This window comes from Notolabrus celidotus, chromosome 15 (assembly GCF_009762535.1).
Source record: "Notolabrus celidotus isolate fNotCel1 chromosome 15, fNotCel1.pri, whole genome shotgun sequence".
In the NCBI taxonomy this organism is placed as follows: Eukaryota; Metazoa; Chordata; class Actinopteri; order Labriformes; family Labridae; genus Notolabrus; species Notolabrus celidotus.
The window spans coordinates 23,593,985-23,610,322 of record NC_048286.1 but is presented as its reverse complement, the minus strand read 5'-3'; the positions used below and the strand labels follow the sequence as shown (position 1 = coordinate 23,610,322).

At 39.2% G+C, this 16,338-nt stretch overlaps 1 protein-coding gene across 2 annotated transcripts; it reads left to right on the top strand.

Annotated features, from left to right (window-relative positions):
- The first annotated feature begins 1,431 nt into the window (after nt 1-1,431).
- Nucleotides 1,432-15,785, top strand: slc35a3b (solute carrier family 35 member A3b). 2 transcript variants are annotated; one of them, XM_034703394.1, is made up of 8 exons: nt 1,432-1,493; nt 6,764-7,001; nt 7,188-7,342; nt 8,295-8,417; nt 8,565-8,739; nt 13,118-13,236; nt 13,358-13,491; nt 14,368-15,785. In XM_034703394.1, exons 2-8 carry the CDS (start codon nt 6,797-6,799, stop codon nt 14,459-14,461), a joined length of 1,005 nt encoding a protein of 334 aa, XP_034559285.1. In that variant the 5' UTR covers nt 1,432-1,493; nt 6,764-6,796; the 3' UTR covers nt 14,462-15,785. The 2 variants fall into 2 exon arrangements, with proteins under 2 accessions (XP_034559285.1, XP_034559284.1); XM_034703393.1 differs by having other exon boundaries at nt 1,433-1,691.
- Nucleotides 15,786-16,338: the final 553 nt, after the last annotated feature.

Sequence of the window (16,338 nt, the reverse complement as noted above, 5' to 3'; positions counted from 1 at the left end):
ATCTAACAATTGACCTTGCTTTCATTTATTGTGGCTTTTTTATTTTTATTTTTAACCATTTGTTTTTATTGATTGTGTTTTTAAGCTTGTACAGCACTTTGGTCAATGGCAGTTATGTTAAAATGTGCAATATAAATAAAATTTGACTTGACTTGACTTGACATCTTGTTGGCTCTCAAGACTTTGTTACTCAGTTATTGTTCCCTTGAAATCTCAACTTGTTTTTATTTATTTTATTTTACCTTTATTTTACCAGGTAAAATGTAGGAAGTAGATACCCTCGGGGGACATGACTCATTGCTCATTGGAATGAGGGTACCTACTTCCTCCGGTTTGGTTACAGTTTTTCTCGATTGTTTACACACAAATACTGGTACTTGAGACACAATGACAACAACATGTAACCCATGCACCGACCCCCTGAACAAATTCTGCAAAACTACAAGCACAATTCCTGCTTTACACTCAAATTGCAGTTCAAAAAAACATTTTTTTCAAAACACTACACACAATTCTCTGCATGTGGCACAATTTTCATGAAGAAAATCTCTTGTTTTTACAAGGAACACACTGCCATTCAAAATCTAAAGTTAATTGCCCTACTATGAACACTGACTCATCACATGGGTAAACACCTGTAACACAGTTTTACAAATAACAATCAGAGCTTTATTCCCGTCCGCTGCTTGGCCAGGGAAAACATTGCTTGTGATGTGGATGAGTGATTATACACTCATTGAAACCTTCTTATTAATATTGTATTCCATATCTGTCTGTTCTGCTAAACACTGCTGAATTCTACACACTGTACACTGTACTGAACACTAAAACATAACAGTGTCATACCTGTCGGATCAATACTCTCTGTAAATATACATGTAAATAAACAATGTAACAATTCTCCAAACAGAATTCACATATTTTATTTATTTTATTATTTAACTGTCACCTACATATACTTTTTCAATGTAAAACTACCTCTGCACCACTCACCACTGCACTATTATCAAATTATTTTAGCCTGTACATATTAGTCAAGGCTATTTGTTGTTTCTTTGTATTTATAGCTAAGGTTATTGTTACTATATTTTTATTTTATTTTTTATTGTAGTTCTTATTCTTATTCCTATTCTTATGCCTTGTACAAAGAGAGCACAGTTTACTAAAGTCAAATTCCTTGTGTGTTCAAGCATACTTGGCGAATAAAGCTGATTCTGATTCTGATATTATTATTATTATTATTATTATTATTATTATATTTTTATTTTTATTCTTGTACAGAGAGAGCACAGTTTACCAAGTCAAATTCCTTATGTGTTCAAGCATACATGGCCAATAAAGCTGATTCTGATTCTGATTCTGTGCCTTTAAACTTCATTACCTGAAGTCATAGTTTTTCCTCCAGCAGGTGTCACCAAACGCATGGAGCTTGTGGGCGGAATACTCTATTCATTCATATAGGAAAGAGGGGAGGTTAACTCCGCCGTCACGCTGTATGTATGCCCACTGAAGTTGTGAAGCGTGACAGTTTTCATCTCGCTGCTTAGAGAGTGTTTCAGAGAGAAATAACTACAAAGAAAATATCACTTAGAGCGTCACCAGTGTGTAGAAGATTTACAGTAGAGGACTGTTTAGCGGATGAGTTAGTGGGACCCGTCACCATCCTCGTCCTGAGCTGGGACTCCTGACAGGTAAGTTAGGTTGAGAGGGCTTTTTCAGGCATGTCAGGGTAAAGGAGGACAATTTATTTTAAGAGGCAGATGTGAGTGCTGAAGAAACACGTGATCCTGTTAGGTCTACTTCCTCCTGCTCCTGTTTTTCATATTCTTCAATCTGTGAGGACCCCTAAAGGGACAGTTCGTTGTTTTCCAATCAACTCAGAGCATCAACTGAAGTGACGGATCCACATCCTTAAGGCTCTCTGAAGTCCAATATTTGTTCAAGTTAACACCCAGTAATACAAAAGAGTGAATCCCTCTACTACGTGATTACAGCACAATTAGCTCTGACCATTCAGCAAACATCCACATAACTCATGTTATTATAAGGAATATCCCTGTGGTTTGACCTGTTTATCTCTCAAGTGTTGTGTTACCCTGTCCTGTATGCCTGAGTGTTGGCTACACCTGTACTTGTCCTAAATGTTTACAAAGGTGTAACACACAGACCGCTTTCTTTGACCTGAGTGGTCAGTGTTATCTGATGCTGCATCTACTTTGAAACAGTCAAACAATAGTGCACCCTGATGGAGGTTTTGTCGAAGAGATTGTATCTTATAGAAAAAATAAGCTATTTTATTCTGAATATGTAAAACCGTTTTCAGGGTGTATTTTCTTTTAGAGCTGACAATCCTTCAAACCAACTAGGCCAGCTGTGTTTGACACATCTGGATGCAAGCTCTGTGTAACATCTGTGTTGAAGTGTCACACTTATCATGTGTTTTGTTCTAAAAGACTGCTTAAGGCTTTTGTGGGACGTTTTAACCAATAACATGTGTCTGGCATAGAAAGTGGTGTTAACATCTCTGTTCTACCAGCAAGAAACTGTTTTTCTTTGCATGCTACATACATGTGCTCCTTGTATGGAAACATTTACAGAGTCAGGAAGTCTTTCTTTCAGTCCTTTTCCCTGCACCATGTTAAACCCAGGATAAACATATTTGGTATGCATATGTATCATGCAAAAAAGTCTCTTGGACCCATATCATGACCCCAATCGGACGCTCCCCATCTTGGATTTTAGCTAAAAACACAGGGCATCTTTAGCCATTACCAGGGGTACTTCTCAGATTGACTCCTGCAATGAGGTTAATCTATTTCACCTCACATTTTGTGTACAGCTAAAAGAGACCTTATCAATGAAATGTGCAAAACTCAAAGGGTGTGGCTATGCCTGTTTGTCAAAGTTTGACGCCTTGCCATGTAACAGGCATTTAATATAACTCCAACATATAGGCCTCAAACATTACATGTAGGATTAGAATCCTGTTCCCATAGGCTACTGAAACATTAGTTTCTAAACAGAGGCTTTCTCATTAAATCCCCTCAAATCATACTGAGTTTTCATTTCTTTTTCTTTTTTTAAACCCAGGATCAGTTTTGTGCTGTGAGCTCAAATAGTGGTTATTATCTGTGATCATCAGTGTGTGCCTCTGAGAGTGAGGAGCAGGGGAGGAGCTGCACGAGCACAGAGTGCACTTAAAAATACAATGCAGGTTCAAGACTAATATTGACCTTCAGTTAGTAGCCCTGTCTTTGAGTCTTGACCGGAGTAGCTGACATCCAGTGCAGTAAACAGTGGAGCCTGGTGTTCCTGTGTGTGCGTTTGTATGTGAGCCTGTCCCTACCAAGCTCCAACATGCTGACAGCAGAGGAGCAGGAAAAAGAGAAGCTGCAGCTTCAGGTGATAAAAAATGATGGTGTGTTCATTTCCCCGCTATGTGAGGACTAGACGTCTGAAATTTACTTACCAGAAAAAAAAGGTCTGTTGCATTATGCACTAGGTGTGTGTTACTTAATTCCAGACCTTCATTATTCTGTTTTTATTCTGTTTTATCTATTAGTAATACATTTCCTTTTTGCTTCATTTAAAATGTCTAAAAAAGAAACTGAGAAGTCTGAACTGTTGATACTGCACTTTGGACTAAGTTCTTTAAGTTCCTGATAGAGGAAAATAAATGTCATGTTTTACACCTCAAATTGTACAACCAAAATAACGCAGGAATACGTCACTTAATTTGCAAAGATCTACACTCGCTTAGTGATGTAGAGGATGACTGCTTCTGCTATATGATGAAAACATTGGAGCACTGATACTCCAAACTTTCCTGGCAACCAGTGGTGTACAGTAGCAGTAAATGTACTCAAGTAGCCTTCACTACTTAAGCAGTACTTCACGTATTTTAGTAAGCGTGTGTGTGTGTGTGTGTGTGCGTGTGCGTGTGTGTGCGTGTGTGTGTGTGTGTGTGTGTTGTAGAACAAGTATTAGAAAACACAGTATTAAAGATGAGTAAGATATAATTGGACCAGCACAAGGATGCTGCGTATGAAGAGGGCTCATATTTAGTTTCCTCACAGCTATCAATATTAGCAGCCGGTCAATATTAACAAACCATTCGACAAACAAGTGAGGAGGAGATCCTGCATACCTGGCAGCTAAAAATCAAAATCAACAGTGTTTCTGGGAAGAGAAAGAGAAGTTTGTTGGGCATTTAGAGGCACACACACACACACAGAGCAGGATTGTGTAGCAGTGCCTCTCTGCTCAGCGGTGCGGCTGCATAAGGAGGTCACTGTGTTGAACACACCGCACCTCCTGTTCTGTCAGCACTCCTTTGGCCTCTGTGGCTTGTCACACATCCTCTGCGCGGCATATACACCAAAGTAACGATTTTCATTGCAGCACTGAGTGAATATAGTCTGGTGTGTGGGCGAGATTTATACAATCTCTCACACAATATTTCCACCGAATAATTTAACAGCTGTTCTGCTTTAAGTTGTGAAGTAAGGATAAAACAGGACAAGGAAAATACATAGTGGAAAGGACTGTAATGACCCACAATGCAATCGTCCTCCTGAACCATTTACACATTTCAGTTTTACATTGTAAAGACAAGAAAGATTAACTCAGTTCCTCCTACCATTAGAGGAGGCTGTAGAGATTTCTTTGCAGATGTCTTCTTGGCTTGGTCCCAATGTATTTGTGTTTGTATCTACAAAGATCAAAAAGGCATTATGCCTTGCGCTCCTGTGACACTTTACAAATGTGTTTTCCCTGTGTTCGGACAGAGTTCGGTAAGAGAGCGTTTAGTTTTGCTGCTCCTACTGCTTGGAATACTCTCCAGAAGGACTTGAAATTATCAGATCTTATCTCACTTGACACATTTGGGCCCATCTTAAATGAAAGACAGACCCAAGAGCAGTGCCTGTGTTTTTAAATGCTGTTACAAATTGCACTTTATTTGCAAATTAGTTGCACTTTTCAATAATTGATTGTTTCTACATACTGTCTGCATATATGCTCCATGTTGTTGAGTTATGCTATTTATTTTGATGTGTGCTGCTGACCTCTTGGCCAGGTCGCCCTTGTAAATGAGGTTTTTAACTCAATGGGTCTCATCTGGTTAAATAAAGGTTATATAGAATTAACTTTGATTTTTTTCTGCTCCCCGTGGAGAAGGGTTCTTGAACTTTTGGAGCATTTTGATGAACATTAGAAATATACTCCATTCAGATAATGTGAGAAAAAGACTGACTGTCTCAAGCCTTTAGGGAGATGCAGATGTGGGACTGGTAATTATAACCTCCGTCAACTAAACCATGAGCGCATGATTGGCTGTGATTATCAACTCAACAGAGTGCTTTGTTTCAGCTGTTTAGTGAGGGATTGTAAATCAAGTCCAACTTTAAGCAAAAGTCTCTGAAATAGTAGTCCATATGTGCTGGGTGTTTGTTTCTGTGTGGCGTTGTTGATTAAATACAGTTTTCTAAAATACCAGATTTAAATACTCAACCCTTTTTTTCCCCCACAGGGAAATACTGTGCTTTTTACACCCCTGTCTGTATGAGAGCTTCAGCGTCTGCTCATTTTGCAGATTTCACTTTAGATTATTGATCACCACTACCAAAAACAGATTTCCCTGCAAAAAAAAATTAGTAGATGGTTTTCATTTAAATAATACAAGGCTAAAATAAGTTAAGTAACACAGATGTCAAATAAAAGTCAGGAATATTTAAAGTTCTCTCAAAGCCATGGTTGCAGACAGTTTTTGACAACAGCTGATATTCAATATTTCAATGCACATTAAAAAAAAAAAACGCTGGGGGCCTAGCGGGCTCAGCGCCCCACGTACAGAGGTTATAGTCCTCCTCGCAGAGGTCACCGGTTCGACTCCCAGCAGGTCGACCATTTACTGCATGTCTTCTCCAACTCTCTGCTCCCCACGTTTCCTGTCTCTCTTCAGCTGTCCTGTCAATAAAGGCAAAAAGGACACAAAAAAGGAAAAATGAAATACAAAAATAAAAAAATTAACAAAAATATTGGAACTAAAGTCACTGTGACAAACTTTTGTTCTGTGTTGATTTTGTCACCCCCTGTGGACAAAGTGGTACATCTTATCTCTTTGCTGATCTTTTTATCAGTCACATATATCACTCACTGAGAATGTATACAAAAGCTGCTTACCTTTTCTAGAAGCGACCCTGTGGCAGCAGTTACAATGATTTAAATGACTCTAAAGAATTTTCCAGTAATCCACCTGATTGTTTTATTTGTCATTTTGAGGCATGAGTACATCATCACTCTGTTTCATGGGGGCTTTAAAGTGCATGACACACTTACATCAGATATATCACTGACCAGGGAGACAAATTGCTGTATTCAGTCATTCTATTATTCATCAATGATTCACCAGGACTGAATCAGTAGCTTGTATTTGCTGGTGAATGGCACACATCCAGACCAAGAATAGAAAAGGTGACAGCTGTTTTTTTTAGGTTGCTTTTAAAACATGTCCCTCCTTCCCCATTGCTTTTATTGCTTGTCTTACTATTGCTCTTTTACGTGCTGCAGAAGTGAAGGAATGCCCTTCACTCAGGACATTGCCTCAGGTGACAGATTTCTCTTTAACTTCCTTTTAACTGCTAACCAGCATTCCTTTTCAGACTCTCTAACTCCTCTGAAGTCTACCCTCTCTGTATATCCCCACTTCCTCTACTTCCTTAACCAGAATTTACAGAATTCTTTCTCTTTTCCTCTTGCTTAGCCAGAGGTCTCAGTCGTCATCTTGGCCTCCACGATGCTCTCACCCTCATCATACCCCTCCAGGCTGAAGTATGTGTCTCTGGTGGTGCTTGTGCTGCAGACCACTTCTCTGGTACTCACCATGCGCTACTCCCGCACCCTGAAGGAAGACGGCCCCCGCTACCTGGCCTCGTCAGCCGTGGTGTCGGCTGAGGTGCTCAAGATCCTCGCCTGCACCCTCTTCGTCTTCAGGGAGAACAGTAAGTTACAGTGCTGGGTGAGAGCAGAAGTAGGGGGCTCGCCGCAGGTTAGGACTGGGAACTACTAGGGACTACTGGGGACTACTGGGTACAAGTTCTTTTATTAACTGTCAGATCCTTTGTCTCATGACTTCATGGGTGGTCTCTCGATTCAATTACTGTCAACACATTCTCCATCTCTGTAAGGCTTCAGTGTGCGGGCGATGAAGCAGCTGCTGAAGGAGGAGATTGTGAACAAGCCAGTAGAGACCCTGAAGCTGGCCATTCCTGCAGGGATCTACACGCTGCAGAACAATCTGCTCTATGTTGCCTTATCCAACCTGGACGCAGCCACGTATCAGGTGACTCATGACAGTGCAGGTTCAGGTGCACTCTGTGTGTGTGTGTGTGTGTGTGTGTGTGTGTGTGTGTGCGTGTGTGTGTGTGTGTGTGTGTGTGTGTGTGTGTGTGTGTGTGTGTGTGTGTGTGAACTTCTACGTGCTCAACAGACTTTTCTCTTTCTTTGTCCAGAAACACTGATGATTTTGATTTTTAGCTTCCAGCTATGCAGGGATCTCCTCCTCACTTGTTTGTTGAATCGTTTGTTAATATTGACTTTGAAACTTTATATTTACTCTCTTCATAAGCAAGCATGTGCTGGTCCAATCATACTCATCCTGCATTGTAGAAATATTGTAATTCTAACTACTTGCAGGGTTACTCCCTGTATGATGTGATACCCGGTATATTGCCTGAAGACTGCTCCAGTCTGGACAAGTTGATTCATGCTGTTTTTGTATTTTATAGTCATTAATTGATGACGCAATTCTGAAACAAGAATTTTTCCATAAGGAAGGAGATTACGCAGTCACTGGGCCAGAACCAGCAGTCTGAGGGACAGTTTTATCCACCAGTCAGTATGCTGAACTCTCTCCCTGTTTTGCCCCCTCTTCCCATAGTGCCCCCTTCACAGACTTAACCCGGTCACTGACCCACCCCCAAATCAACGCTGAGGTCTTTCATCCTCAGGACTGAAACGCACACACTCACTTTGATTTAAAATTGCATTATAGCAAAGTTTTTTCACTGTTTCAAAACTGTATTTTATTATTTATATTAGCTTACTTCTTTTTAATTTTAGCTTATCTTTTTCTAGCTATTTCCTATGTTTATCTGTTGTTGTTGTTGCTAGGGTCTGAGAGAGATACGTAATATCAAATCCTCTGTATGTCTGGTGCATACTGCAGTTTTTGACAATAAAGAAGACTTTGATTTTGATAATAGTAAATAATGTTTATTTTTTGCTCTTCACAGATCACGTACCAGTTAAAGATCCTCACCACAGCACTGTTTTCAGTCTCCATGCTAGGGAAGAGGTTGGGTCTCTACCAGTGGCTCTCATTGCTCTTCCTCATGGCGGGGGTCACTTTGGTGCAGGTAAGTTCCCTGGGAATTTACAGGCAAAGCTGCAGCTGTAGTATTCAATTGATATTTGTAAATGAGTTACATTACTCTACAGGTTTGCAGGTACTAAGTGCTCTGCCTGTCCCTGTGCATGTGATAGTCAGTGTTTATCCTCTACAGTGGCCCACTGACTCTGAAGGAGACTCTGAACAGAAGATCCTGTCGGCAGGTTCTCAGTTTGTGGGGCTGATGACTGTGCTGATGGCCTGTGTGTCCAGTGGCTTTGCTGGAGTTTACTTTGAGAAAATCCTCAAAGAGACTAAACAGAGTCTGTGGATCCGAAACATAGAGCTGGGTGAGTAAGTAGCCACTATGTGTAAGACATCTAGTTTTAAAACCTGTGCTTTCTAGGTGCCTGTTTTCCTTGCTTTTTGTCCTCTGGCAGCAATGTTCTGTGTGACACAAAAATTAATTAGTATGTGGATTAGTTAGTAAAATATGGAGCTTGAATTTTTTTGCAACCTGGCAACTCAAGACTTGGTCTGATCTTTAGCGAAAGCGTCGTGAGATAACTTTCGTTGGGGTTTATATGGAATATAAAAGCACAAATTGGCTTTCCTTCAACTGACTTGAACATTTTTTGGGGGTTTGATAACCCTTAACCACTTTGTGAAGTACTTTTGAACTATGCTTTATTCCAAATGTATCAGATTAGATATTCACCTGTCTGGTGTTGACCTTTTACAAGTGTAAAGTGAACCTTACTTAACCTTTCATTAGGAGTACTGCTAAGCCTGTAAAACAGGTACATACTTCCTGTGGTTGAAAAAATGACCTAAAAATTCAGATATCTTTGCCTCTTTTACTTTAATATAACAACCCTGTTCAAGTGTAAATAGTAAAGTGCAACATCAGCAAAAAAAAAAAAAAGAAATAAGAGGGAATAATAATTCTTAAAGGTCATAACAGCAAGTGTGCACAAAAACAAATATGGCACTTTGCATTACTGTTGTCATTGCTGCTCTGTATTGCTCCCTTCAACCTATTGGCAGAGAAAATATTTAATGTTTGCATTACAATATTAAACAATTGTCAGATGGGCACACCCAATGTTGACACAATCCACTGACTGAGTGATGTGTTGTAGTGACACGAAAGTAAGCGGTTGCTTGAACTATGGACTATGGATATTGGAGCTCAATGTGTTATAGCATATAAAGTCAGCTGACAGCATGGAGGCCATTTCAAATAGAAACTGAACAGTGTTCGTTAAGTGGTAAGAATGTAACCAATTAATTAAAAGTTTTCAGTGAACACAGACAATTTTATCTCCTCTTCAGCCAATCTATCATGTGGGATCCCACAAGGCTCCATTTTAGGCCCAATTCTGTTCTCCCTTTACACGTTGAAACAAGATTAAATGAACCAGAAGCACAACATCTCCTGTCACTGTTATGCTGACGACACTCTCTTTATCCCAATACAACCCAACAGTTTGTTAGATCTTAAACCACACCCTTCGCTAGGATCAAGTATGCTTCATTCCAGGACATTCAAGCCCTGATATTTTCAGGAGCTTCCCGTTCACATATGTACCTCACAGCAATAAATTGTCAGTGACATACGAGCTCTAACACCTGGAAATACTCAGTCTGGTTGAAGTTTGTAATTGAGGGGTTAAGGGGCAGAGTAGCTCATGCAGAAAGAGGAGGAGGACTCTTCAATAATGAACTGTTTCTGTGTTTGTATCATTACATCATGTGCAAGGATGTTGCCACTTTACAAACACATGGTTAGAAAATATAATTCAGAGAATTTAGGCACGCTGTAAAGTGTAGGGGAAGGTCCACTGATGGCATTTTATGTTTTCTACATAAAACCAATGCAGTTGAGCACTCCGCTTAAAAATGTGCTCAGTGCTTGTCAATAACACTTCAAATTCAGGAAGGAGGACTTATGATATCAACGTCTTTAACAACTGTTATGGAGGCCTGTATGAAGGGTGAATTAACGACATTATTTTTTATGAGGTACTGCTTCCAGGTCTAGAGCTACTGCTAATGCTACAAAATGATTATTTTCTATTGTTATTTCGTTGTCTTTGTAAAATGTCATAAAATAAAAGCAAACATGAAGCATACAGAGCGATTTAAAAGAGACTTCATGGTTACTACCATGGGAAGCTGAAGCGCTGCAGGTCAACCCTGATAGCCTAACACTAGGAAGCACCAGTGAGATGCAGTCTGAATTTAGCTTTTGGACTCTATCGGGCCAAAAAACACCTTTAGTGGTCACAGGCCCTAAAGTAGTGGAACTCCACTCACACACACACACTCCCTGCATTGAATTTTCCTGACCTGCTGCATTTATACAAAAACATAAAAAAGTCCATCAGCTCACATATGCAGCTCACTAGAATAAAGCAGGGGTATTTTCAGGAGTTCTGTGCTTGTGTGAAAAGGACTCTCTGACAGCGGAAGAGCCTCTGCTTTTCAGTCTGGTCCATCCCCTCGGTTAACTCGGTCAATCAATAAATCAATCAATCTTTATTTGTATAGCACCAAATCACAACAAACGTTATCTCAAGACACTTTTACAAACATGGCAGGTCTAGACTGTACTCTATGTTAAATTATTAACAAAGACCCAACACCAAGACAGGATAAGACTCAGTCTTATCTCATATTAATCCACCATGAGCAGAGCACTTTGCAGTATTTAGCTAGTTACAGTGGAAAAACTTGGAGCAGAACCAGACTCTTGTTAGAAAGCCATCTGCCTCGACCGACTGAGTTGGTGTTGGAAAGAGGTATAGAGGAGAATAAGAGGGATAGAGGAGAATAAGACAGAGAGAGAGAAGAGAGAGAGAGAGAGAGAGAGAGAGAGAGAGAGAGAGAGAGAGAGAGAGAGAGAGAGATGATAGTGATGAGACGGATAGTAATTAATGTATATATAGTAAACATATGTTTCTTTTGTTTCTCTCTTCTTTGTATACGTTAGTCTGCTGCTGACATTTTGAATAAGCTTTATTGATGAAATGAGTAACTGATTGAAATGTGCAGAACAAAATTTCAGAAGAATTTATTTGGAACAAAAGAAGCATTACTATAACAATCACAGAGCAGGGAAGATCAACATACATTGTTGTTTGTTAAAATAATACTCAGGTAATTTTATACTGCTTTTATGTAAACACCAACATTTCAGTAATGTCTGACATACATCAATCTTGTCTTCCATGGGTTGTTTGTATGAAAAGGTTTACAATCACTAATTTCTTGACAAAATTATTGGGAATTCCTCATTCAAAATGTATTTTCAGTGTCGTGAATTTTTTCTTGTTGCTGCACAAAATGGATCAACAAGATTTCCATCACAGAGTCAACTCAAAGTCAAGTCAAATTTATTTATAAAGCACATTTAAAAACACAGCAGAAGCTGACCAAAGTGCTGTACATTACATAAAAAACACAATGTGAGGCCAAACAAGCATTCATTTAAAAAGAGACAAACAGATGACAAGGAAAGCACAGCACTGGAAATGAGAACCTATTCAGGGCTAGAGGACTCAAATGCTAAAATATGAAAGTGCGTTTTGAGGAGAGTCTTAAAAGATTCGACAGAGGGGGCGAAGAGAGGTCACACAGAGACAAAAGAGACATGAAAAGCCATGGTGAAAAAGTGACTCTGTTGTGATTTTAAGGCCGAGTCAAGAAGGTGCTGCTTCATTTTCACTTTAAATCAAGTTATTTACAGATTAAAAAATGTGATGATTATAGATTTGAGGTGGTGAAAACTGGGTTTTTATGCTACACTAAAATTCAAAGTCTAAGACATGACGTGCCCTGTGTTTTACTAAAACAAAATCAGTCTTTTTTAAATTAATTACAGCTAATCACAACAAGTTTTCCCATGACACTTTCCTTTTACAGCAGGTCTGGACTGTACTTGTAATACCAGATAAGACATTATTACTTCGTTGATATGATGTTGTTCTATTAAGATTTTAGCAACAAAGAATTGTTCACTGACTCATTAAGGATTGCAAAATAGTAAAGCTGAAGTGAGTTGTTAAAAATACTCTCAAGTCAGGAAGTATAAATGATGAAATTCTGAGTTACATAAGCATATCACAGAATGACACGTCTGATTAAGGTTTGACAAAGGCAGTAATCTATTGTCGTCCTAAAAAAAACTTACTTCCTCATGTTAAAAGCTTTCTCTCTAGATTATCTGTAATTTGGTCCAGCTGGTTGGATAGTATAAAACTTTCTCAAACAGGTTTTTTAAAGAGATTTGTGATGAAGAAATGACGGGTCAAACGGGACAACAAAAGTCTGTGTAATCAGTGTTCTCACTCACTAATGAGAGGTCTGTCTGAGTGAGATTGTCTTTTTTATGACTGGGGCAGAGCAGGTCGGGGGTTGTAGGTCCTAGAGAGACTCCCCTTTACTCTTACTCTTCTTTTTTAAAATGTTCCCAATTCCACAACAAAAATGACCTACATCTCCAAACAAAGCTATGGTGTGTGTGTGTGTGTGTGTGTGTGTGTGTGTGTGTGTGTGTGTGTGTGTGTGTGTGTATACTTAAGCCTCAACACTTGATCCTTGTATTCAAAAGCTGTAAACATAACCTTGATTACAGTGACCTCTAGTGGTAGTAGAGGAAAGTTAAACAACTTTATAAGTGTGTCAAACAAACCTCACCTCTTTGTTTCTTCTTGTTTCCTCCAGGTTTGTTCGGCCTTGTGTTTGGATTTCTAGGAATGATTGTGTATGACGGTCAGAGGGTGAAACAGTGGGGAATATTTCAGGGCTACAACACCATCACCTGTGCAGTCGTTTTCCTACAGGTTATCCTATATTCCCCCATTGATCATTTTGAAGTAACAGTAGAAGTATGTTTTTTAGAAATGTTTTTTTTATGTGAGTTTGTTGGAGTGCCTTTTATGATACAGTTTCCTCTCTCTGCAGGCTGCGGGCGGGCTGGTCATAGCTATGGTTATTAAATATGCAGACAACATCCTCAAAGGATTCGCCACCTCTCTTTCCATCATTCTGTCTGCGCTCATTTCATATTTTCTGTTACAGGACTTTAATCCTACCAGGTAAACACATACATTCTCATGAACACTCATACAGCTTATTACCAATATACAAATATCACCATTCCTTGATGTGGTTAGTGGTGTTGGTGATCAATGAGGACCACTGCAAGGTTCCCTTTTGTGATTTTAAATGAAATGAAAAACCTAGGCCGCTTTTGCTTTGATAGGCCAGGAGGTCACAAAAACATTAAATCGTTCACCATAGATTGATTTATTGTCCATTATTTTGGTCTATAAATATTTGCAAAAATAACAGTTTTCCTGTTGGACTCAGCTATACTTGTGTTTCATGCCAATTTACCAAATATATGCGTGCTCATATGCTATTACATGGGAAATATTGTTCCTCTTTCAATTTATAATATAGGCATTTGTATTCTGAGCAATTTAGCATGTTGATGTAGCCATTAGCTTAAGGCACTACTGGGATCAAGCCTCACAAAGAAGCTAGCATTGCTGTTACAATACTAGCTACTTGTTTAACAATTGAATACATAGACAATAATTGATTAGCATTTTGATGTGAGCAAAATGTTTCTGTCACTGTTGCTGTGGGCTTTTCTCTTTTTGATGCAAAGCAAATATTAGATGGCTAATGCTAAACCCAGATGTCAAACCTAATATTAGCCAAGCTTACAAAGTAAATAAAGATGTTAAGCATGGCAAACATTACTCAAGCATAGTAAAGTTACAATTCCGGATATTGTCATTGAAGGCACCACTGTGTCTGAGTTCAGCCTCACAAAGTTGCAAGCATGATTCAGCCTTTCTCTTATTGACATAGCATGAGCTAGGAACACAATATTTTGTTTATTTAATATATTTTAATGTATCTTTTACTTACTTTTTTTTATGTCTGTTCCCTGTTTCTCTCAGAGTATTTTTCTTAGGTGCAGTGCTGGTCATTGCTGCCACATTTCTGTACGGCCATGAGCGCAGACCAGCTAATGGCAGCACCATCGCAGTGTAAACAGAGATTTCTCCAAACTGAGGTACTTGACGGGAGTGATGATGGGCACACAAGAAAATAGGACTCCATGAACCGTACATAGAAATTAATGAAGCTGGAAGAGGTGCTGTCAAACTTCAGCTGGAGACTGCTGAGACTGGGCATGTCCTGGAAAAATGCTGCTTTGCACCACAGATGGTGGTCAATGTTGTTGAATACACTTGATTTTAAAGATGGATTTTTGGGGGGGGGTTGTCTCATGACATACTATCAGGATTACACTGAAGCTATCTTGCCATGAAAATACATGGATGCTATTATAATAATTTACAGTTTGACTGGTACATCCCACAAAAACTGGAGCAGGACTGATGTTTAGGTTGGGCAATATCGTCAATGATGAAAGTCATTCATGTTAATCAACAAATGACAATAGAAAAACTTTCTAACATAATTTTGTTGCAGAAAACTATGAGTTGTTGAAGAAAATGTGTCTCCCCCTGGTTTGTGGAGCAGAAGGTGCTCAGACTCAGTTCTTTAAAATACTCTGAACACTGTCTGCAGCAGAAGTATGCATAGTCACATGGTTAAAAAACTTAAAACAGGTCTGCTAGACCATTTACTTACATCTCAAAGATGTATCATATCAGCCACAATACTGACGGAGAATTTTTTTCTTAGGTATCATTGTTGGCCTCTAAATTGTCACAGCTGTTAGGACCTAATAGTAACTAAGTTTAGGTGTCATTTCAAGAGACGATGATATCAGGGTGGAAGCATGGCTCCAGGTACTTTCATTTCCGCACTATATAGTCCAGTGTTTCAACCATGTTTTTGTGTGTTGTGGAATATAGGGTAAGGAGTTTATTTACAAAACAAAAAAGGGTATTAATAGTGCTAGAAGCTCCTGCTTCAATGAGAGGAAAGTCCTTTGCAGGGCTTCCATCTAGGGGTTGAATGAGGAGCACACTTGCTGCAAAAAGGAGTTACCTCTGTTCAAAGATGCTGATTGTCTTTTTTTATATGAGATGAGATAGGATGGGATATGACTGCTTTGACCTTGCTGCTCACAATCTAGTAATCATGTAAAAGCGCTCATTCCACTGTCTTTTTAATGTAAAAATAAGGTTTTTTATGCGAGAACAAATGAATAAATTATTATCTTTTGTGCTGAAACAACCAGCTCTGGATTCATCTTTTTTCTAACTTCAAAGAGAAATGAACTGATAAACCAGAGCCTCATGTGTGTATGTGTACGCTCTCTCTCACACACTCTAATGCATACACACAGGGAGGCACACCCGTGAATATTTTGAACATTTTTTTCAGTTCCAGTTGCAGTGCACTCAGTAAAACAAAGCCAGTCTCTATAGCAACAGATTGCTGAATGGGCTGCTGTGCCGTGACAACTGTAGACAAACTGAATTAATCTAAGCTATTTTAACCTCTTTGAGGGTTTACACAGTAGAAACAGCATTTTTTTCCCCACACTGTCCCTGAAAAATAAAAACAGAATTGAGTCTCTTCTGTGTTATTTTGCCTTTTTTCCCCCTCTGTTTTTATTTTCTTTTCTTTCCACAGCCAAATAAAATCTTTGCATAGGTTTTCAGAGCTGACTTGTATTTAGACATTGTGTGTTTGATGAGGTGGACAGACAGGGGAGAATAGAAGCAGGCAGATGGGAAGGTGAGGCATGAACCTGGAGAGAAGCACAGATGGAGGATGAGTCATGTGACCTGTGCGTGGAGTGGCAGGCAGGGACTTGGACCGAGCCACTGGACAGACCACAGCCATGACATAGGAAGGCTTTTATGGGTGTTATCCTGCAGAAACCTGATGCAAAATAGCACAGCAATGAAAAGAGCAGAAACTGTAACATTAACTCAAATATATCAAAT

Coding starts and splice junctions, on each gene's coding strand:
- slc35a3b (XM_034703394.1), top strand. CDS start 6,797: ATGCTCTCACCCTCATCATACCCCTCCAGGCTGAAGTATGTGTCTCTG. Junction 8,740..13,117: donor GATCCGAAACATAGAGCTGG/GTGAGTAAGTAG, acceptor TGTTTCCTCCAG/GTTTGTTCGGCCTTGTGTTT. Junction 13,237..13,357: donor GTGCAGTCGTTTTCCTACAG/GTTATCCTATAT, acceptor CTCTCTCTGCAG/GCTGCGGGCGGGCTGGTCAT.